Genomic DNA, 23,179 nt, shown 5'->3' on the forward strand with positions numbered 1-23,179 from the left:
CACGTGTGGCCACTGCAGTTGAACAGAAGTCGATCTACTAATCAACTTCTATTCAACCACCCTGTTGGATAAAAGCCACTTAATCAGCATTGAAGACAATGGGCTGCAGCACTGATCTGAGTATTCTGATAGCAGGGGAGTCTCCTAGTTGTCAGAAAGCAATAGCGCAGCGGGGAGGATTCCACCATCCATTTCCAATGCGTGGCTAGGAGATTTCCATTTTTGTCATTCAGCTCGCTTTTTCCCTGGCTACTTTATTGGTGCTGGGTTTTCAGCCTCTTGATTGGCTTGTCGAGGAAGGACTTCATCTTAAGCATGGCAGTCTGTCATTTTGGTGCCACCGGGAATGCACAGTGAGCTGCAAGCAGGCTGGTAAGTGCATGTTATTGCAGAAGAGACATAGCATGTCTGCAATAAAGGGCAGCAGTTTTTTTTTTTTTTAGCCATGTTTTATTCCATGCCCCTTGCACATTGGGTGTCTAGCTCATGCATGTGCAATCCTGGCGTTTTAGTGCGCCCAGGAGGCACAAGTGCAGTGTCCAGCTCCACTGCCTGCAGACTGTCAGTCTATGGCAGGCTAAAGTACACTATGGCTGGATAAGGCTGAACTTTGTACAGAGGGACAAATGGTTATAATGAAGAATACCTCCGCTGCACCTGTGCCTCCTGGAAGCAATAAAATGCCAGGATTGCATGCACAAGAGCAAAAAGCTCCATGTGCAAGGGGCCATAATAAATTATTTAGATAAATTATTATAGATATATATTTAAACATTGTGTTGTGGCAGTGACTTGAAGCTGATCTGATGGCCATAGGATGGCAAACACTTGAACTGATAATCTGTTTAGCAAGTGTTTGTGACTATAGGAATCAGGTCAGGGTACCCCTTAAAGTCGAGGACTAGCTTTCTTGAGGGATCAACTCTCCTTTCTGTTCTACCTTTGCAATATTGAAAAATGGAAAAAAAATATGTGATTGGCTGCTATTAATAAAATCCCAATCCCAAGGACAAGAGGCTTGCCTTACCCTAATGAGAATCATGTTGTCCGGTTTGCGGAGGGAGAAGTGTTTTGCAGTGAAGTCCACACTGAGAATTGGGTCACATGAAAACTCACAACTCGAATGAATAAAACAACTTTTATTGCTGGGGAAAATGTCCTGCCCCAATATAAAAATACGTCCATTGCATTACTTTATAACAAACTGTGTGGAACTTGGTTTCCAAAAAACAAAATCAACAAATAGTCTTCCTTGCATCCTTTAGCTGTGTGCTATTCAAGATGCAAATCCACGATGTGACCTGTGTTCCTCTGTCCTCTATTCATTCTTCTCCTCCCCTTGGTAATGCCTGTATTCGGGTCTCAGCTCCCATGTGTTCTTGTGAGTCCCTTTAACATTGTAAACACCGATGTCCCTCAATATTTCTTTCAGGTACAGCTGGGAGAGGGACAAAGACAAAAAAACAGTAAGTTTACATTTCTGCATTTGGAGTCAAAACATAAAAAACATATTTGAGTGTTTTTTTTTATCCAAATAATCTTCCATATAATACACCCTGAAAAGGTGCCAGATTTATTTAAGGTTTTGAAATGCCATGATCTATGCATAGGTTAACTGCTTACCTCCCATGCAGTTTTATAAAGGCACTTGGGACAATTCAATCAATCATGAAGCTTTAAAGCCAGCAACAAAGCAATATCCTCAGTTCCGTATTAATATTTATGTAATTGCATAGGCGAACAAGGATTTTGAAAAATGTAAAAAAAGTCTTTAAAAACCTTACAGGTCCATCAGCTGTTGCCAAACCCCTACTTACTTCCCACAGGAGCCCAGTGTAACATACGATTAGTCTAGGGTGGAGACAGAGGTGTAGCTTGAAGCTTTGCCCGATGCAAAAAATGACTTCAACCCCACTGCTATCCAGAGGCAGGAAAAACTTTGGGGAGGACAACATCTTTGGTGGATATAAGCTTTTCCAAAGGACACTGAACACTAGAACGTCCATGTACCTTGTACTACACATATTACATATGTTTGATAACAGCAACCTGTACTCAATAAATTATAATTCACCAAACATCACGTTTTCTTGATTTTAAAAAAGTCCATGACATCATGTATTTACTGAATATCTTTTTCTCTGCATTGTGGCATTTTTTTCATATACAATATAAATATTTCCACAAAAACAAAATAAGCCAATTTTGACGTATAACCACTGCGCCCAGCAGATGGCAGCAAATAACCAGTTTTAAAAAAAAAATTGCACAGACGTTGGTATATCTACATTGGTGAAGCAATTAAATATTTTAGGAAGGTGCAAGTAAACCTATTCTGTTTTTTGGAGATATTCCTAAACGCCTAATCCCCTCTGCATAATCCCCCCCCCCCCCCACACCTCTATTTTCTTCTCTTTATAGAAAATATGGGTCCTTCAGCAGTATTATCAATCAATAGGCAGTGTTCATATCGATAATATAGATGTGTGTTATATAATCATCTTTGCCTTCATGTTTTTAATATTAAAGTGGCAGATCTGTTACACATTTATCTATAAATATGGGAGTAGGGGGGAAAAAATGACTAAACTTCTGCTTTAACATCATCTGTAAATAAGAGCATTCCACAAGACTTGGCAACAGAGATAGTATTCAAAAATGTAGTTTACTCAGGTCAACATTTCAGTGGGGCACAGCCCAATTTTCTCAAACTTCTGCTTAAAATATGCAACTTGTAAAATGTGAAAGCCACAGCTATAATACTTCTGCAAACTGTCCCTGGAATTCATAAAGAGTCCATGTCATCTACGGGCCATTCACGACAGCTTTCTAGCACAAACATGCCCCAAATCTCACCACCGGCATGTCTCTGTACACCAACTTAGAGTTAGTCTTAATTGCCACCAGTTTATCTACAAAATCTACTCTTGGGGTATATATACAAATGCGTCTAAACCTCCCTTGCCTCTGGAGCCTGATCCACAAGTCTGATAGGCGGAGAGGAAGCAATGCTATGCCCTCTCTATGGCTCCATTCACATCTATGCGACAAAACGCCCGACGCCGGACGCTTCTGCCGCTAGAGGGGAGAATTCCCATTGCTGTCTATGGAGATGGTCCACATCTCATAGACGCCGAACGCCTGTCGCCTGAAAAAAGTCCCGGACCCTTTTTTTCAGGCGACATTGGCGTTCGCCCATTGACAGCAATGGAAAGAATCTGAAAAAAAAAAAAAAAAAAAAAAAGATACACACTCGCGGCAAAATACGCCGCGTACGCCGCTGTTGCATAGATGTGAATGGAGCCTATGGGGCGTTTGCGGAGCTTCCCCATTGACTTGAATGTGTAGAATGTGCTACATGTTTTGTCAACTTTGTTGCAGGCCTGAAACAAAGCATCATGGCCTAAAGCATACAGTGCCTTGAAAAAGTATTCATACCCCTTGAAATTTTCCAAATTTTGTCATGTTACAACCAAAAACATAATTGTATTTTATTGAGATTTTATTTGATAGACCAACACAAAGTGGCACATAATTGTGAAGTGGAATGAAAATAATTGGTTTTCAACATTTATTATAAAAAAATAAGTGAAAATGTGTATTCAGCCCCCGAGTCAATACTTTGTAGAACCACCTTTCGCTGCAATCAAAGCTGCAAGTCTTTTTGGGGACATCTCTACAAGCTTTGCACGTTTTAGTGAAATTGTTGCCCATTCATCTTTGCAAAATAGCTCAAGCTCTGTCAGATTGGATGAAGAGCAATTTTCAAGTCTTGCCACAGATTCTCAATTGGATTTAGGTCTGGACTTTGACTGGGCCATTCTAACACATGATCATGCTGTGATCTATTCCAAACAATTCCATTGTGGCTCTGGCTGTATATTTAGGGTCGCCGGGAACCTCCACCCCAGTCTCAAGTCTTTTGCAGACTAACAGTTTTTTTTCTAAGATTGCCCTGTATTTGGCTCCATCCATCTTTCCATTAACTCTGATCAGCTTCCCTGTCTCTGCTGAAAAAAAGCATCCCCACAACATGATGCTGCCACCACCATGTTTCACGGTGGAGATAGTGTGTTCAGAATCATGTGCAGTGTTAGTTTTCCACCACACATAGCATTTTGCTTTTAGGCCAAAGTTACATTTTGTTATCATCTGACCACAGCACCTTCTTCCAGGTTTGCTTTGTCCCCCACATGGCTTCTCACAAACGGGACTTCATATGGCTTTTCTTTTAAAACAATGGCTTTCTTCTTGCCACTCTTCAATAAAAGGCCAGATTTGTGGAGAGCACAAATAAAGCTGGCCATACATTATACAATTTTCTTGTTCAATTTCCTTTAGATTAACCTTCAACTATGTAGTACAAGGGCCTGCCTGATTGCATACAAAATTGAAAGTGTTTAGGTGCGACTTCATATTATAAGGTTTTAATAAATGTAAAGGAAAGTTGTAAAAGAAAATAGTATGGCCAGCCTAATTGCTGTCCTTTGGACAGATTCTCCCACCTGAGCTGTGGATCTCTGCAGCTCCTCCAGAGTTACCATGGCCTCTTGGCTGCTTCTCTGATTAATGCTCCAGCCTGTCAGTTTAGGTAGACGGCCATGTCTTGGTAGGGTTGCAGTTGTGCCATACTCTTTCCATGTTCGGATGATGGATTGAACAGTGCTCCATGAGATGTTCAAAGCTTGGGATATTTTTTTTTATAACCTAACCCTGCTTTAAACTTCTCCACAACTTTATCCCTGTCCTGTCTGGTGTGTTCCTTGGCCTTCATGGTTGGTCACTAAGGTTCTCTAACAAACCTCTGAGGGCTTCACAGAACAGCTGTATTTATACTGAGATTAAATTTCACACAGGTGGACTCTATTTACTAATTAGGTGCCTTTGGAAGGCAACTGGTTCCACTAGATTTTAGTTAGGGGTATCAGAGTAAAGGGGGCTGAATGCAAATGCACATCACACTTTTCAGAAATTTTTAATTTTCCTTCCACTTCACAATTATGTACCACTTTGTGTTGGTCCATCCCATACAATCCCAATAAAATACATTTATGTTTTTGGTTGTAACATGCCGAAATATGGAAAATTTCAAGGGGTATGGTGACTTTTAAGGCACTGTGTAAACATCTCCACCAGCTGCCTATTGCAGCTTTGGAGGGTGGTTGTCAGGCGGCAAAAACGCATCTCAACTGTGCATTTTTGCCACCAACCAAGAGTTTAAATGAGGCCTTACTGAATTTTCTGCACATGTTGGAATTGCTGAAAGGCTTTCATGAAACCGGCACAGGATATTTTTAAGGGACATTACCACCACACAAACGCATCACAAACGCTTTATTGAGTATTCTCTCAGAGGTTTGTACCCAGTATCTATAGTAGGAGTGCTATGAATGGAGCACAGAATTAGCAAAGGAAAAGCATCAGCCTATGTTCTTGCACTGTACTGCAGCGATCAGTTCAGTGCTTTCATGCTTGATTGGGTCACCGGCGATGTGCAAACTACTCCAGATATGACTTGTAGAAACCTAGATATGCACAAACTGAAGCATTTTAAAAATGCACGTCTTCATGCGAATGGCCGAGAGAAGAGGCGGGGTGAATAAATAACGGTAGGGCGTTTTTATGTACAAGAGCTGCAGCTCTCACAGCCACAGCAGGTCAGAAGTGCAGTGTTAGCTGTAATACCCAGTGTAAATACAATTATGAAATGTATATTACAGTGCAGCAATATGCTCATTTAGTACACCTGACTAGGAGTAGGTCCAATTATAAAAATGCAACTTTACAAATTTGCTTTGAATCTAGGAGCCAGCTAAAAAAGTTGGGAGCCAACTAAGGTGACACAGCCCAGCGGAATGATGCGGCTGGAGCTTTGACATTTCTTATATAGGGGAGGCGGGGCCACCTGTCACGTGACCCCCACCCCCTCTGACGCAGGGGGGAAGACTGGGCTTCCCCAGTGACGTGTCAGAGGGTGCGGGGTCACGTGACGGGTGGCCCCGCCTCCCCTATATAAGAAATGTCACAGCTCCAGCCGCGTCATTCCGCTGGGCTGTGTCCGGCGGAGAGAGGCGGCCTCCGAAGCTGTGCTCTGGAGCTATGAATGCCGGATGATCTTGTCATCGCTGGACCCGTCGCTGGATACAGACAACGTTTAAGCAGGAAGCCGGAAACGAGTGGATTACCATCGCTGGATTTTTTTTCTTTTTATTAATAAAGGACTTTTTTCTACGGTGTGTGTGTGTGTGTGTGTGTGTGTGTGTTTGTGTGTTTTTTCCAACTATTTACACTTCCTTCGTGAAATGGTAGCGGTACAATGTACCCCATTACCAATTCACATGGGGGGGGGGCAGAATCTGGGGGTCTCCTTTGTTAAAGGGGTCTTCCAGATTCTGATAAGCCCCCGCCCGCAGAGCCCCAAACCACCGGGCAAGGGTTGTGGGGATGAGGCCCTTGTCCCCATCAACATGGGGACATCCTCCCCATGTTGAGGGCATGTGGCCTGGTACGGTTCAGGAGAGGGGGGCCGCACTCTGCCCCCCTCTCTTTTCTTCGGCCGGCCAGGTTAACGTGCTCGGATAAGGGGTCTGGTGTGGATTTTTGGGGGAACTCCACACCATTTTTTTTTACATTTGGGGTGGAGTTCCCCTTAAAATCCACACCAGACCTGAAGAGTCTGGAATGGATATTTGGGGGGAATCCCACGTGATTTTTTTTTTTTTAAATTGACGGCGGGGTTCCCCTTAATATCCATTCCAGACCTGAAGGGCCTGGTAATTGAATTTGGGGGGAACCCCACGCTATTTTTTTATTTTTTTTAATGAATCCTCTCTGAATTGCCAGAGCCGACAATTCATTATAGCCGCAAGTCAGTTTTAAATGTCTTTTTCTCTCTCAGAAATGACACTTTGTGCAGGGACAGTTCTAAGTACGGGAAACATGCGCTATTTCACATGCTAACTTTACACCCCCCCCCCCCAAGTTTGAAATTTAAAGGAGTATTTCACTTTTATTGTTTCACTTTTAGCATTATTAAAATCACTGCTCCTGAAAAAACGGCAGTTTTCAAAACTTTTTTTTTGCATTGATACATGACCCAGGTCCCCAAACACTTTTTAGGACAATAACTTGCATATTAGCCTTTAAAATTAGCACTTTAGATTTCAAACGTTCGAGTCCTATAGAATTTAATAGGGTTCTAAAGTTCACACAAACATTTGGTGTGTTCGCAAGTTCTGGTGCGAACCGAACAGGGGGGTGTTTCGGCTCATCCCTATTCTTGAACATAAAATTCGTAATCATGCAATCAATAATACATTTCATAAAATAAATCAAGTAAAAAAACAGTGACCCCTAAAATGAAAAAATTATGTGTCTGAGTCCCAAAGTAAAACACACTCCAGGTGGTCTGCTTCTTTGTATCAATAGGTGGTAGTCCAATCAATTCGCAGCACTGAAGCTAATAAAGGACAGTACCCTAGGTGAAAGTAAGAACGCCGTCACTCACCGGTGAGTAGATTACCAACAGGGGATCACAAGTGAGGAGTTCTTACTTTCACCTGGGGTACTGTCCTCATCTATCCTTTATTAGCTTCAGTGCTGCGAATTGATTGGACTACCACCTATTGATACAAAAGGAGCAGACCACCTGGAGTGTGTTTCTTACTTTGCGACTTACAGACACATTATTTTTTTATACATAGGGGGTCACTGTTTTTTTACTTGATTTCCTTTGTGAAATGTGAAATTTTTATTGATTGCATGATTACAAATTTTATGTTCAAGAAGAATTGCAGTTTAGCATTATGAAGGAGGTCTGTTGCTAGAATTATTGCTCACATTCTGGCTTGCATGACAGGTTCTCCTTAATGAGACATCCAGGGTCCCTGTGCTTCACTGAATGTAATGCAATGTACATCGCACTGCATTACTTTCTTTTCTGGCCAGGGAAACTGTCAATGGGGACCCGGAAGTGAAGTCACATGTCACTTCTGGGCCAACAACTAGAAGGGGAGGAAAGCGGACGTGTGTCCGCTCTCCTCCCTCCCCTGCACCCCCTCTACCCAGTGGCACCTGCTATGCTGGTCATGGGTCCGCAGATGGGAAAGCAAAGCCAAGAATACATAGCGAGAGGGGGGGGGGTTCGCATGTGGGGATGTAGTAATGGGGATTTGACGCCTGGGGTTTGTCGAGCCCTGATGCAAGTACCTGAACTTTACTTGGATTCACAGAGAACTACAAAATAACTTGAAAATCACCTTATTTCAGCACCTCCACTTTAAAGCAATGCGACACCAAGAACATCTTATGTAATCATACCCCGTTTCGAATTAAAAAGAACTCTCTTTAAAGCAAAGTAATGATATTATTTTAGAAAGTGTTCTTTGTGACCTGAAAAATAGTATGATTTATATGGATTATGGAGCATTCCTGGTGTCATATTGCTATAAAATATAATTGATGGAGGTACTACAATAAAGATGATTTGAAGTTATTTTAAAGCAGAGTTTCACCCAAAAATGGAACTTCCGCTCTAAGTGTTGGTGACCTCCTGACATGCCACATTTGGCATGTCATTTTTTTTGGGGGGGAGCAGGTACCCTGTTTTTAGAGGCACCCAGCTCCCACTTCCTCCCCTGGCGCAACAAGGAAGATTGCTTCTCCCCCTCCCTCCCTGCAATGTTCTGGGACAGGTAACAGGTCCCAGAAGATTGCCCGGCCATTCACAGCGTGGCTCGCGCATGCACAGTGCGCACCCGGCTGTGAAGCCACAGCCGGGTGCCCACATTTAGAATGTCGGCGCCATGGAGAGGAAAGGGAGAGGAGCAGGGCATCGTAAACCAGCATCGCTGGACCGTGGTACAGGTGAGTGTCCGATTATTAAAAGTCAGCAGCTACACTTTTTATAGCTGATGACTTTTGAATGGGTGGAACTCCAACTTTAAAGTGCCTTTTGGCCTTTCTGGATTTACATAAATTCTTGCTTAAAAACAAAAAAAAATTCTGCTCAACCCTATCCAAGCTATGTGGTTAACATGTGTAAGCTGACCTCAGCCTTGCGCCACTCCACAAGCCACGCCCATTTATAATGTGCCTATTGGGGTGGATCATTGTCAAGGGCATTCATTGATGGAGGAGCGCAGACTTGACACAAGGAACTTGAGTGAGAGATAACCTCATCAGTCTGTTGCTGCTACTTCACTGTCCATTCGCAGGCTTGGGTAGTGCATCTAGGGTTGGGCTTAAAGCCCAATGTTGTCGAGTTGCTTGCTTTTCAAAATGCAAATGAAAATTTGTCACTTTTTAAATTTCTTTTTAAAAATATGATTTTATTGGGAAAAATATTCCACAAGGATGAAACAAACCATAACATATGTAAATATAGCAAAAATATGAACAAGTCAGCACAAAGGTTTTGTTGCAAAGTCTTTGAAAAGTGGATGTCTTATTAAACAAGACTTTGGATCAGGAATACAATAAGTAGTCCATACTTCCCCAAGGTCTATTCTGAGTTGAGGAAAATGGTCTGTCTATGTAAGGTACAGATATACAGACTTATTGACAGACACGGGTGGTGGTGGCGAGTGACAATGTGATGACTAGGTGAGGACACCTCTCAACCTTTTCCTATATTTTTGATGCAAACAAGTGTAGGACACTCAGCTGGGTGACGTGTTTTCTTTTAAGCTGATTCCAGTTTAACAATTCTGCCCGTCACATCTTCTGTATGACTGTGCAAAAATGTTGAAAGTAAACTCTGGTTAAACGTGAAACCCTTTACATTAGTTCAGGGCAGTGCAGAGTTGTTCCCCCTGGTCGTGATCTACCCGTCAGCTTCCCGCAATAGACAGGTAGATCGCGATCAATGGGTTGCCGACCCTGGGTCTATTGAGAGGACACTCCAGACCCTCACAACCCTATTAACATGATACACAAGTCAGTCTTGGTGCCCTCATAAAACCAAACTGGCAAGCTTGAGTAATTAGGAAAGAAAGCAGATAACCTCTCATATCAGCTCCTCATTGTAAAAAGTTTATTCATTGGTAAATACACATTTCTGTCTATCCCATCATAAACTATTCAAACCTCAGTGTATTTCATAACGCCTAATAACAGTACGGCCAGGATGACAACATATTTACCTATATTAATTAATCAGCAGGATTTTAAGCCCAAACACCACTATATTAGAAGGTAAGGCCCCTTTCACACTAGGGCGTTTTTTCGAGCGAAGCCTCATCTGCAATCCCAATGTGCTGGTAAAGCACCGCTAAGACCCTAACGTTTTAGGGCGTTGTTGCAGTGCCTCAGTGTGAAAGGGTAAGGTGCTTTTAAAGCGCTTTCAATTCATTTCAATGGAGAGGGGCGTTTTTGGAGCGTTTTTTTCAGCGCCCAAAAGCTGCTCCAAAGATGCTGTTTGCAGGACTCAGTGTGAAAGGGTCCATTGAGATGCATGGAGAGCGGTTTATGAGCATTTTAATATCGATATTTTTAACGCTAAAACGCTGTAAAAACGCTTCAGTGTGAAAGGGGTCTAAGGGAAACCAACGGAACACATTACTACTTTAAGGTGAAAAAGACATCCAACATTATTCAATATTCATTCAAAAGGAAATCTCACAAGTTAGCAGACTGTAACCTTTAGGCATTCAAAGATGTAAATAACTATAGAAATCTGTGGCATGGTCATAAACACAGTGGCATCCCATTGGCCACACCCTAGACCAGTGATGGCGAACCTATGGCACGGGTGCCACAGCTGGCATGCCAAGCCCTCTCTGAGGGCACACAAGAAAATCCTGTACGAGGTGTATCTCGTCCACAACACATCCCCTCCCATAGAACTACATCTTCCACACATCTCTGTGGCCAGGAGTGACATGTCTAGGGTGGGCGTGGATGAGATGAAGTTGCGTGGATGAGATGAAGTTGCACTGCTGGGTTGGGTGAAGTTTGGTAGGTGGAACACGTGGTGGGAATTGAGCCAATGGGGGGCCGTAATGATGCCTAATGAAGTAGGGAATAAACATTATTAGCTGTGTACACTATGTTTCTCTGCCTCATCATTTATATATAACCCTGCTATGGCTGTGTGATCTGTACAGTGGAGTAAGAAGGAGAAATCCGGAGCAGGGTGCAGAAGGACTGAATAGCTGATCTCTGGTTATTGAGATCCTGGGTTACACATATTACATGTGTATTCCTTGTTCCTAGAGGTGAACAGGTTTTTCACTTGGTAAAGGATGAGCACAGAAGCACGAATAGAGCAAAAATTAGAGAAACACTGGACTGTGGATCATTGAATATAGGACTTTTTTTAAAGCGGATCTCCCACGCAAAATCGACTTTTTGTTTATGGGCTATTTAAAAGTGTAATAGCACTGCTGTGCTAAACTCACGTTTCTTGTTTCCCACCGCCGCTCCGCTGTTATTCTGTCCCGAATAAAAACGTATATTCTGGCTTTCCTCCTGTTGCCATCTTAGCTTTGGGCGGTAGAAGCCCACAAGCAGGCACTTCCTCTTTGCGGTGGATGCTGTCCCAGCACCCGTTGTGATAACACAGCCTCGTGTAATACAGCCACAACCTGAAAGACCGGACTAGCAAGACAGGCTCCCAGCAGGCACAGCGCGGGACAGGAAGCTACAGAAAACCCGTTGAAAACCCGAGTGGCTGCAGACCGGAAGCCATTGTATTTAACAAGGTATTCTAACACTTTTTAATATGAAAATCGCCGATTATGCATCATTTAGGAGCGGTAGGAACATTAAGCGAAAGTTGATTTGAGGGTGGAGCTCCGCTTTATTGTGATGTATTATATATTTCTTAAAATTTGACATTTGATTTTGAGTATGTATTGGTAAGGAGTTGTGCTACACTATTTTTATTGGATTTAGGCCTGATTCACACTTGTGCAGGTTGCAGCTTGCATATTGCAGGTGGTTTTTGCATTTTTTCGATATACATCTTTAAACCATTGAAGTCTATGGAACCAGAAAAAAAACCCTGGCCCTTGTCAAAAAAAGCACAGATGTGAACTACATCCATAGGAAACCATGTTAAATGGACTGTAGTGTGTTTCTGTAAAACTGAAAAAACACTAAAAAAAGGCATAGGTGTGAGCCACGCTTAATCGTTTCATATGGTGGGTGGAATCCCCGTTTAGTGTTTTAGTAAGCAACTATGCAGAATACACTTTATTAATATTTAGGTCTGATTGCACCGATTGATTTTATTCACTTAATATCCTTTTTATATGCTGTTTGTAGGATTGTCATAAGCTTCATGACAGTCCTCAGACCCCCATATAAAAAAGGAAAGACAATGTTATCCCCCTAAAATCCACACTCAAGGGCCCACGCACCGAACACATGCATTCCACTGTTTAAACACACATCAGCATAGCAGCTATACACATACATAGCTGCAATCAGATCACTGCTCCTCATCAGGACACAGCCCAATGATTTCTGATGTGTCCCATGTTCACCACCAGACATTGCAGCACATGCTCATCGAGTTCTGTATATGTTGGCACTTTAAATACATTGGTTTCCTTTTGCAGTTTGGGCACTCGAGATCAAAAAGGTTCACCATCACTGCCCTTGACCAGATTTTTTCTGTCAACACTCTGACAAGGCCCAGAAAAGAGGGACTGCAACCACATGAGACAGCTCTCTTACCATCAAAGCAAGGAACACCTGTCAAGACGTATGAGAGCCACTGTATCATGTTTCTTTTTGATTGCACTCTACTAAACCAAATTATTTTTTATTCTTCATTCAACTTTTGGTTTTCTGTTCCATAGTTGTCTTTTCCTTGCTAATACTTTTTTTTCCTGTAAATATTTTGTTTGGCAGTGGTCTGTCACATGTACAACTTTGCAAGATTAAAAGGTAAGGCTGGAGTTCAGCTTTACTCAGTACTTCAGTCTGTTAAATGTTCACCGACTATTTTCATTTAAACTGTATACAAGACAGATATACATACTTCATGGGGTACTAAGATTTCACAACAGGGGTATCACCTGATTTTGTAATGGAGTACACAGTTTAATAAAAAAAGACAAACACATATTTCACAGCTACAATTGTTCCCAGCATTATTACTTTTGTCAACAAGAGCTGTAAGAACAGCCATGGTTATATTTAGAAGTGTCAGCTTTAATACAGGTGAACTTTAAGCAGTGTACGCACCATATAAAAATGAAGCAAAAAATGGTTAACACTGGCACAGTGAGGAGCTGTAAAAACAGGATTTCATGCACACCTCTTACCATAATTACACTAAACACAAAATGTTTCAAGGCTAAAAGTATTTCAAAGGATGAAGTGCAGTTATCTAATACTAGAGCATACACACCAGAATATGTTTGTAGAGAAGCACAAAGAAAACACACTTCTCTACTAAGTATGCTATTTAAAATATGATCCATACAAAACACTGACGTTCCTGAACATAAAGACCCACACTGGGCACAAACTGATCAAAGTTTGGCTGATTCTGCAGGGGCTAGAAGAACCTTCAATCAGTATGTGATAGTGATGAGCAGCTGCAGCCACTTATTAGTGTATTCCGACAGCTACTGACTGAACTAAAAAAAAATGGATTGTGTATGGCCAGCTTAAAACTAGACACAAAGGGGAGAATGCACTGTCATCACACACCAAAGTAATAACCTACCTGCCTACAACACACCTTCTATAAGACCTTACTGTAAGTAATCAGAGTGGATAGATTCCTTTATAAAAAAAACACTGCTGGAAGGCTTTAATGAAAGTTGCTGGTTGTCCCTTTAGCCCCTGTTCAAATCAGCATGATCTGACAAATCAAATGGCAGCCCACTGTCGGCAATGGCACTGATTTCCAAAAGTAGTTCCTGGCACTACTTTTGGCGACTTTGGGGGCGTTTTCAATAGACATCTGTGCATATAAAACGGCACAAATGTTTTTAAAATCACTCCCAAACTTGCACGGAAATGCAGGTTTTAAATTGTGCTTGCAAACTCACGTTCAGTGTGAATGTACCCTTATTCTGCTATGGAAAAGCCTTTAGCCTGGTCCACACTAGTACGTGTTTTTGTTCAACCTAGCGGGCTGAACCAAAAAAAATATATAAAATCTGAAGAGCTCAGGAAGAGCCGCTGCCGTGCATATGGGCCAAATGTCAGTCAGGTTCTCTTGAACCGGCTGATGCCACTCGATATTTGACCCATGTGTAAGCAGGGCTGTCTTTTCCATTGGGCACGCTGGGAAGTTGCCCGGGGCCCCCCTTGCCTGGGGGGCCCCCCATCGGCTGCCCAGCAACCCCAGTAAAAAATGGTGGAGAGCAGCGGGTCAGAACTGTAGAACTGTATCGTGTCTACAGTCTCTGAGGAAGAGTCTAAAGAGGAATCAAGAGTGGGAGCGCCTCCGGGATGGGGGTCACGGGAGAAGTCAGACATGAGGAGACAGTAGGATAAAACCAGAGCAGCCATGCTGGAGCCATCTGACTGAGCCGTGCATGTTGCACCTGAGAGGAGGTCAGTGATAGCGCCGCCAGGCCAGTCTAAGGGGCGGGTGGTTTCTGATGTAAGGGGGGAGTGAATACAAAAATATTAGTGACCCCCCCTTAGTGTATTTACTCTACGGAAGGTGGTCTCTGGTCACCAAAGTGCCCCACACATCAGAGTTCCTGGTGTTCCCCTTTACATCAGAGTCTGCAGGATTCCCCCTTACAGTGCAAGGACCCTGATGTAAGTGGGAACTCTGATGTAAAGAGAAAGCAGTGAACTCTGATAAAAGGTAGTCTCTGGTCAACAGAGTCCCCCTCCACATCAGAGTTCCCCCTTACATCATGATCTGCAGCGTTCCCCTTTACATAAGAGTTCCCTTTCACTGTAAGGGGGAATCCTGCAGACTCTGATGTAAGAGGAAACTCTGAGAAGGCTGGGTTATAGTAACCTAACCTTCATGTCAATGAAGAAATTTGTAAAACTGTAATTTTAGGTACTTTTTTTGCAGTGCCAGTAAAAAAAATGTGGTTCTGCCAGTAAATTTCATGATTTTTGTCAGTAAATTCTCGTGCACGATTGTGTAGACAGGGCCCCAGTTCACTGTATTGCCCAGGGGCCTATAATGCTCTCAAGATGCCACTGTGTGTAAGGCCCTTCGGCTGGGTTCACTCTTTTGGTGGCTGTGTGAGCATCCTCCATTCCAACATCCCTCAGCTGAAAACCAAAGGAGCTGCCACTGCACTCAAATGTTCTGCTGTCAGTTTTGGTTTTATGATAAACGGAGTATATTATATCCACTTTTCATTTATTGGAGATAACAAACAAGGAGCAGTCTCCTAAATGGGTGTCAGAATAGAAAGTGAGCATTGACGGCACACTCCTTGAGTCTGTGGGATAGGCTGAATACTAGCTTAGGCTTGGCGCCCAGGACATCTCCCCTGGCGCCGATTTGCGGGTTCCCGTGGTTTGCCCCCGGGGAGCTCAGGTCATCTCTGGGTACATGGGTAGGTGACGGACTATGTAGTATAGCAAAATTTGTGGAGGGGGGCGTTTTGTTGTCTCTAGACGCGTTGCGAGAGAGATTCGGTAGCTACCCCTTTGACTTCTGGAGACATCGCCAACTGGAGACCTTTATAACCAAAAGCCATAAGGCAGCTCCGATTAGGTCCACTTTGACTGAATTTGAAGACATGTGGTTCGCTGCGGACCCCCTGCCTCATGCGATCTCAGCTTTATATGGGCTGCTGGGGGAGGCATCACCCTCCCCCACCCCCCACTTTGTGAGGGAGTGGGAGAGAGACTTACACATAGACTTTACCGGGGAACAACTTCATCATCTGTACCGACTGACCCACTCAAGCTCTGTAGACTCTAGGACCCAAGAAAACAATTATAAGTTACTAACAAGATGGTACAGAGTCCCCACTACGCTAGCAAAAAATTTCCCTACCGCTTCTGAGGTGTGCTGGAGGGGATGTGGGCAGAAAGGCACGTTCCTACACATTTGGTGGGAGTGCCCGGTGCTCCGGCCGTTCTGGGATGTTGTTCATAAGCATATCTCTGAGGGCTTGGGGCTGGATATTCCGGCCCGGCCTCAACATTTTCTGCTTCACGTTCCTTCCATCTCACTGTCCCGATATAAGAAAAGTGCTCTCCCCCATCTCCTCAATGCAGCCAAACGTCTCATCCCAGTTCATTGGAAGAGCTCACAAATCCCTAGCGAACAGGACTGGTTGGGGAAGGTGGGGGAGATCATGGAGGCCGAGAATTGGCTCGCAGAGTGTAGGGACACTAGGGAGCGCTTCAATAATATATGGGGTGAGTGGAGGGTGCACATCCAAGATACTGCCCCGTTATCGTCCAGCTTAGAGGAGGCCCTGCTCACTTTAGCAGACCCCTCCTTTGGGAGACTCGTCCAGGCGCAACGCCAACGGTCTAACCAGGAGGCCTCCTGAATACTACTATACCCCGCATGGGACATTGGTGGGGGCTGATCCCTCCGCTTCTTTCCTTTTATACCTTGCTCTCTTGTTTCCTCTTCTAACCCTGACTCCCTTGTCTTCTCCCTCTCTGTGTGTCTGTTTAATGTGTGTCAGTTTGTGTGTCTCCTGTTAATTTTTTAATAATTTTTTTTTTTTTTTCTTGTTTTGCCTTTGTGTTGTGGCATACGGCTAAAATTAGGCAGGCATGTGGTATCTTGGTACCCGGCCTTGCCTCGAGCTTTTAGGAAGGTCCCTGGAAGGTTCCTCTTTTTTCGCTTGTTACTGGGCCGCCTAAGGCGCCCTTGGCGGACTACAGGGAATGTATTAATGCCACTATGGGAACATCGTCAGTTTCTGTTCAGAGACGGGGGTTCGGGGCCATCCCGCTCCCCACCTGTTGGGGGGGGATGCCCGCTCACGTGGATCGAATGTCCGGAGTAGGTGGGATGTCACCCCTCCCTTAGACTAAGTAGAACTGTATCCCGGATGTAATGCATAACTGTGCTCGGACTAGGTTAATGAGATGTTGCCCAAATGCCACTGTATTATGTATTTGTTGTACATTTTATTTTTTGTATCTTGTTTATAAAATAAAATACTTATTATATAAAAAAAAATACCAAAAGAATAGAAAGTGAGGGGAAATGCCTTTAACAGGAACACAGTCCACTATTAAAAACCCATTTCCTAGTAGAGTGAGGTACTAGAACCACCTGCCTGTGTCCCCAAGAGAGAGATTTTTTCTTACCATCTAGCTGACAGATTTCAGACAATATAGGAAGACAACAGAAATCTCCTCTGTCATATGTTATTGTTGCCTGTGTCCCCTAGAGAGAGATTTTTCTTCTCACTATTGAGCTGACAGGTCTCAGACAGTATAGGAAGAGAACAGAAATCTCCTCTATAGGGACCAAGACAGCATTTAAACATCTGTCAAAAAATATCAATGGGGAAAAGACAGGATTGAAAAATACAATTTCAATTCCTTCCCCACTGCATATAAAAACTGGAAAACTAGTTTTGTCCAGAGTTTGTCTTTTAACCCCTTTGCACCTAGGGTAAAACAAATCTTAATACCTAAGCCCAATTCTGCAACTTAGACATGTGTTAGTAAAACCGTATATATCATCACAACTACTTTGTGCATCCAGGTGGATTATACTCCGTGCAATACTCTGCAATACCCCCGCGCAATACTCTGAAAAAGAAAATGCGCTTTAACCACTTCCTGCCTGCCGGCCGTCATATGACAACCTTAATTTTGTGCAGGGATATCTGAATGATGCCTGCAGCTACAGGCATCATTCAGATATCATCTTTTTCAGCCGGCGATTCTCTACACCATAAAAACGATCATGGTGGCTGTTCCGCCTCTTGATCGTTCTTATGGGAGGCGAAAGGAGACATCCCCCCTCCCGTTGCCCTCCGGTGCATCTTGCGACTCACCGCTACGATCAAAGCCAGGATCGTTTTTTTTTTATTATTATTTCAGGCTTCCCAGCCTAGAGGTGAGATGTGGGGTCTTATTGACCCCATATCTTACTGTAAAGAGGACCTGTCATGCTATATTCCTATTACAAGGGATGTTTACATTCCTTGTAATAGGAATAAAAGTGATCAAAACGTTTATTTTTGGGGAAAAACGTGTCAAACTAAAATAAAGTAAAATTAATAAAAACATTTTTTAAAGCGCCCCTGTTCCCGTGTGCTCGTACACAGAAGCGAACGCACACGTAAGTCCCGCCCACATATGAAAACGGTGTTCAAACCACACATGTGAGGTATCGCTGCGAACGTTGGAGTGAGAGCAATAATTTTGAGAGCACCGAAAGCTGAAAATTGGTCTGGTTATTAAGTGCATTTAAGTGCCCAGTTGTCAAGTGGTTAAAGAACTTTGAAGCAAAATAAGGGTCAGTGCCCATCTGCAGCCTTGCCATTGCCATCAATGCAGACTGATCAACGCCAATCTGCAGCCTCACCATTGCCATCAATGCAGCAGCCTGATCATTGCCCATCTGCAGCCTTGGAGGGGACAGGTGGGGGCGGGACAAGCGCCGACAGATTACATACTGTGAGAAATGAGACAGAACAGTGGTCCAATGGCAGTCCAGGAGACGGAACTTCCTATTACAGAGGCCACTAAGTAAACAGGAGATTCTCACTGTATGTAATCTGACGGGGCTCGTCCCGCCCCCCAACCTGTCCTCTCCGAGGCAGCTTAAATTAAAGTATCGGCGTATAACACGCACACGCTATTTGCACTCGATTTTCAGGGTGAAAAACAGCGTGTTATACGCCAATAAATACAGTAATTACATGACAGAATCTGTGAAAGAAAATCCAAAAACAAACAAATTGTAGCAAACTCAAAGACATGTTAATTTAAGGTTTTACACAACAAAAAAAAAAAATACTTCGAATATTACGCATATTGTAAATTTGCAACCAAATTCAGAAAGGTCAACCTACACTAAATGTTATATCTTTAGATTTAAAGTTACTTATATATGTTCTTGTTTGGATGTCTGTGCAGTGGCAGTTTTAAATGTAAATCCCTGAAATCTGAAATGTATTCCTTTGCTTTTGGGATCAGGCACATTGCATTACATAACAGCCAGAGAAAACACATTTGGGAATTTTGATCACAAGTCCCTAGAGCCATCAAATCCAGCATTTGTGAGCATCTGCAGCAGAAGAAAACAAGGAGATCTGTAAGCTGAATACAAATCAAATGGCAGCAAGTAATGTATGCCAAGCACATGTTTAGATATGAGAGAGGAAAATGCCAGGATCAAACAGAATTGATGGTAAATCAAATTAGAAAAATATAATATTTAAAGAGACTAACTGTATCTGGATTTCTAATGAACCATTAAATAATTAACAACATTGGTAAACAAGATTTTTACACAATCTAATGGCTCAGTAGGTATTGATATATCAATCTGAGACACTAGCATACTTTTCTGCAAATTCTAATAAAGCTGTAATGTAAATTGCTACAAAGAGCACCAATTCACAAGGGCAGCATTTTAAAGGATAAAACTCTGGATGTTCTGTTATGCCGCGTACACACCATCACTTTATGTGATGAAAAAAAATGACGTTTTTAAAAACGTCACTTTAAATGACCGTGTGTGGGGGAAAACGTCGTTTTATGTCTTCTGAAAAACGACAAAAAAAAATTGAAGCATGCTTCAATTTTATGTGTCGTTTTTCAAAACGTCGTTTTTTACTTCACAGAAATTGACCGTGTGTAGCAAAAACGTTGTTTAAAACAACATTTTTACACCCGCGCATGCCCAGAAGCTATTTATGAAGCGAGCTTCAATGGAAAAACGTGGTGAACGTAACCTCGCTTTGCTAGAACATTGTGAGAAAAACGATGGTGTGTAGGCAACTTCGTCTTTGAAAATTGAAGTTTCAAAAACGTTGTTTTTTACTTCACAGAAAATGCCGTTTTTTTTCATCACATAAAGTGATGGTGTGTATGCGGCATTAGCCACTGGGGTAATAAAGTGAGCATCTGAAAGATGTGTACTAGGTTTAATGGAGGCTGAAAACCCCTGTCAGTTTTGTCACGTGTGTCCCATTGGGGAGACTAGCCTTCACTTCCTGTTCCATATCCAAAACAGGAAGTGAGAGGAAATTCCTTAAAATGAGGGAATGCTGGAATTTCACCAGAACTGGTGTTCCCATTGGAAGATTTCCCCTATATTAGTGTCAAGCCAAAATTCGAGATTACTTGGCATTTGATAAACAATTACTTTTAAATGCCTAAATGTAGATGAAAACAGATACAATACAACAAAATACGAACATAAAAAAGGCAACAAATGAATTCCTAGAATCAGGTTATGCTTCCTTTCTAGCCTTAGAACAGAAAACTCCAATTTGAATATTCACATAGCCAGGAAATCTGTGATTCAGAGACTGAAATTGAAAAAAATTAAAAAATACAACAGCAGACATCTGTACTCTCCATGCACTGCCTCTGCATTGTACTCGACATTTAAAAGAAAACGTGGCACTTATAAATAGTTGTCACACAATCCTTCAGGTGCATAACTGTGTGGCTTCAAGGTTTAGTCACAGTTTAATCACTCAAGATGTATCCCACACAAATCCACAAACATAACGTGTTGAAGAGAAGTAAGAGTAATTATCTTTATCTATTAACCAATAGTTATTTTGTATTATCACATTGTTGTTGCGGTCTTTATCTTTAGTATAATGTGAGCAGAGATAAAAGTCTTCATATTTTTGGCTCCTGAACAGAACTCGCCATACTTGGAACGCAGGGATGTAGACATATTTAACTGACTGTATAGCTTAAAGGACATATCCAAACATGGAGATCCTTGGGGTGAAATTAACATTTATTTGAATAATTTTGTAGAAGATCTCTGCACACGTCACCTATTGCTCATTTACTCAGATGCTCAAGAGTTGTATACTATTCTTAACCGCTTGAGGACCGCCGCACGATGATATATACAGTGACAAAATGGCACGGCTGGGCACAAGGGCGTACATGTATGTCCCCTTTAAGATCTCAGCTGTGGGTCGCGAGCGCATCGGCGCATCGGCGTGACCCGGTCCTCTTCTCCGTGACCGTCCCGACGGGAACAGCGGACCCGATCGCCGCCGGTGTCCCGCGATCGGGTCACAGAGAGAAAGAAGTGTAAGTGTAAACAAACCTCTCCCCGGGCTTCCTAGTGAGCCTGTCATAGGGAATGACGATCAGTGACGTCAAACACCCAGCCACGCCCCCCCCCCCACAGTAAGAATCACTCCCTTAGAACACACTTAACCCCTACAGAGCCCCCTCCTGGTTAACCCCTTCACTGCCAGTGTCATTTTTACAGTAACCAGTGCATTTTTATAGCACTGTTTGCTGTAAAAAAATGACAATGGTCCCAAAATAGTGTCAAAAGTGTCCGCCATAATGTCGCAGTCACGATAAAAAACATCGCTGATCGCCACCATTACTAGAAAAAAAAATTATTACTAAAAATGCAATAAAACTATCCCCTATTTGGTAGACGCTACACATTTTGCACAAACCAAACGCTTTTTGCAATCTTTTTTTACCAAAAATATGTAGAATACGTATCGGCCTAAACTGAGGGAATTTTTTTTTATTTTTTTATATCTTTTTTGGGGATATTTATTATAGCAAAAAGTTAAAAATATAAAAAAAAATTCAAAATTGTCGCTCTATTTTTGTTTATAGCGCAAAAAATAAAAACCGCTGAGGTGATCAAATACCACCAAAAGAAAGCTCTATTTGTGGGAAAAAAAGGACGCTAATTTTGTTTGGAAAACACGTCGCATGACCGCACAATTGTCAGTTAAAGCGACGCAGTGTCGAATCGCAAAAAAGGGGCCTGGTCCTTTAGCTGCATAATGGTCCGGGGCTTAAGTGGTTAAAGGAAACCTGTCATAATACTAATATAGAGCCTGCCTGGATTTAATGCTGTCCCTCTGGCTGCAGTATGTTGCGTCACTTACCAAGAATGAGAACAACCCAATGTATAAAAAACAGTACCACATCATAATGGCCCAGCAGCTGTATATTCAAAATGAGGTCAGCAATTACAGCTCCCATTAGTCTCTCATGATAGGTTTACTTCAAAATGCCACTCTAGCCAAGAATTTCGAGTGTGGAAGGGTTAGAACTAGGGTTGTCCCGAAACCACTTTAAGACCGAGTACAAGTACCGATACTTTTTTTCAAGTACTCGCCGAAACTGAATACCGATACTTTTTTTTAATCTCATGTGACAGCAGCACATATGTCAGTATTTTTTTTTTTTTTATCTTTAACAATTTGTTTTTAATTTTTTACAATATTTTTTTTTTTACAATTTTTATTTTATTTATAATGCTTTCTTTTTTTAAGGGGGGGGGGGGGTGGACCGTGTCAGTGTGTTTTTTTATTATTATTTTCTACAATCATTTTTTCATTCTTTTTTTTTTTATTATTATTCTTGATTTTTTTTTATTTTTTTCAGCCCTGTTGGGGGGGCTTTGGTGAGATATCAGGGGTCTTAACAGACCTCTGACATCTCCCCTTTGAGACAGAGAAAGGGACTAGGGACACATGTTCCCCTGTCCCTTTATCAGCAGCATCAGCTGCGCTAAACATGAATGGACAGAAGACAGCGTCTTCTCTTCATTCATAAACAAACATTGTAATCACAGTTTACGATGTTTCCATTATGTGAATGGACAGAGTCAGTGATCACTGACTCTGTCCATTCGGAGCAGTAAGGAGCTGGATTTACCGGCTCCTACCCCGCTCTTCATCCTGACAGTTCCAGGGGGTGGAGTGGAGGAGGAGCACGAAAGGGGAGAGAAACACGGCGGGATACACGGAGCAATACACGGCAGGAATACACTATATTTGCCCTGACAGTACAAGTATCGGGTGAAGCATCGGGAGCATTTGCCCGAGTACAAGTACAACCCTAGTTAGAACCACTGTCAAGTGCCATTGGCTCTGCAACTAAAATATTAACTTTAAAAAAAAAAAAAAAAAAAAAAAAAAGACAATTTCTAATCATTCTGCATTCTTTAAAAAAAATAAAAAAAATAAAAAAAGTTACAAGTTATATTGCTGTCCCCAAAAAAGAGATTTAGTGCACCCCCCCCTTTTTTTTTTTAAAGAAGTGAAGGAAATCCTTCACAGCCATTAAAAGT

The 23,179-nt window shown here is 42.4% G+C and overlaps 1 protein-coding gene across 1 annotated transcript in view; it reads right to left on the minus strand.

The window, feature by feature from the left end:
* Positions 1-1,119: 1,119 nt before the first annotated feature.
* Positions 1,120-23,179, minus strand: part of GTF2F2 (general transcription factor IIF subunit 2) — a 235,278-nt gene continuing 213,218 nt past the window's right edge. The window contains exon 9 of the mRNA XM_040341279.1: positions 1,120-1,438. Coding sequence (XP_040197213.1) covers positions 1,319-1,438 — 120 coding nt within the window. The 3' untranslated portion in view covers positions 1,120-1,318. The remainder of the gene's footprint in view (positions 1,439-23,179) is intronic.

This window comes from Rana temporaria, chromosome 2 (assembly GCF_905171775.1).
Source record: "Rana temporaria chromosome 2, aRanTem1.1, whole genome shotgun sequence".
Taxonomy (NCBI): domain Eukaryota; kingdom Metazoa; phylum Chordata; class Amphibia; order Anura; family Ranidae; genus Rana; species Rana temporaria.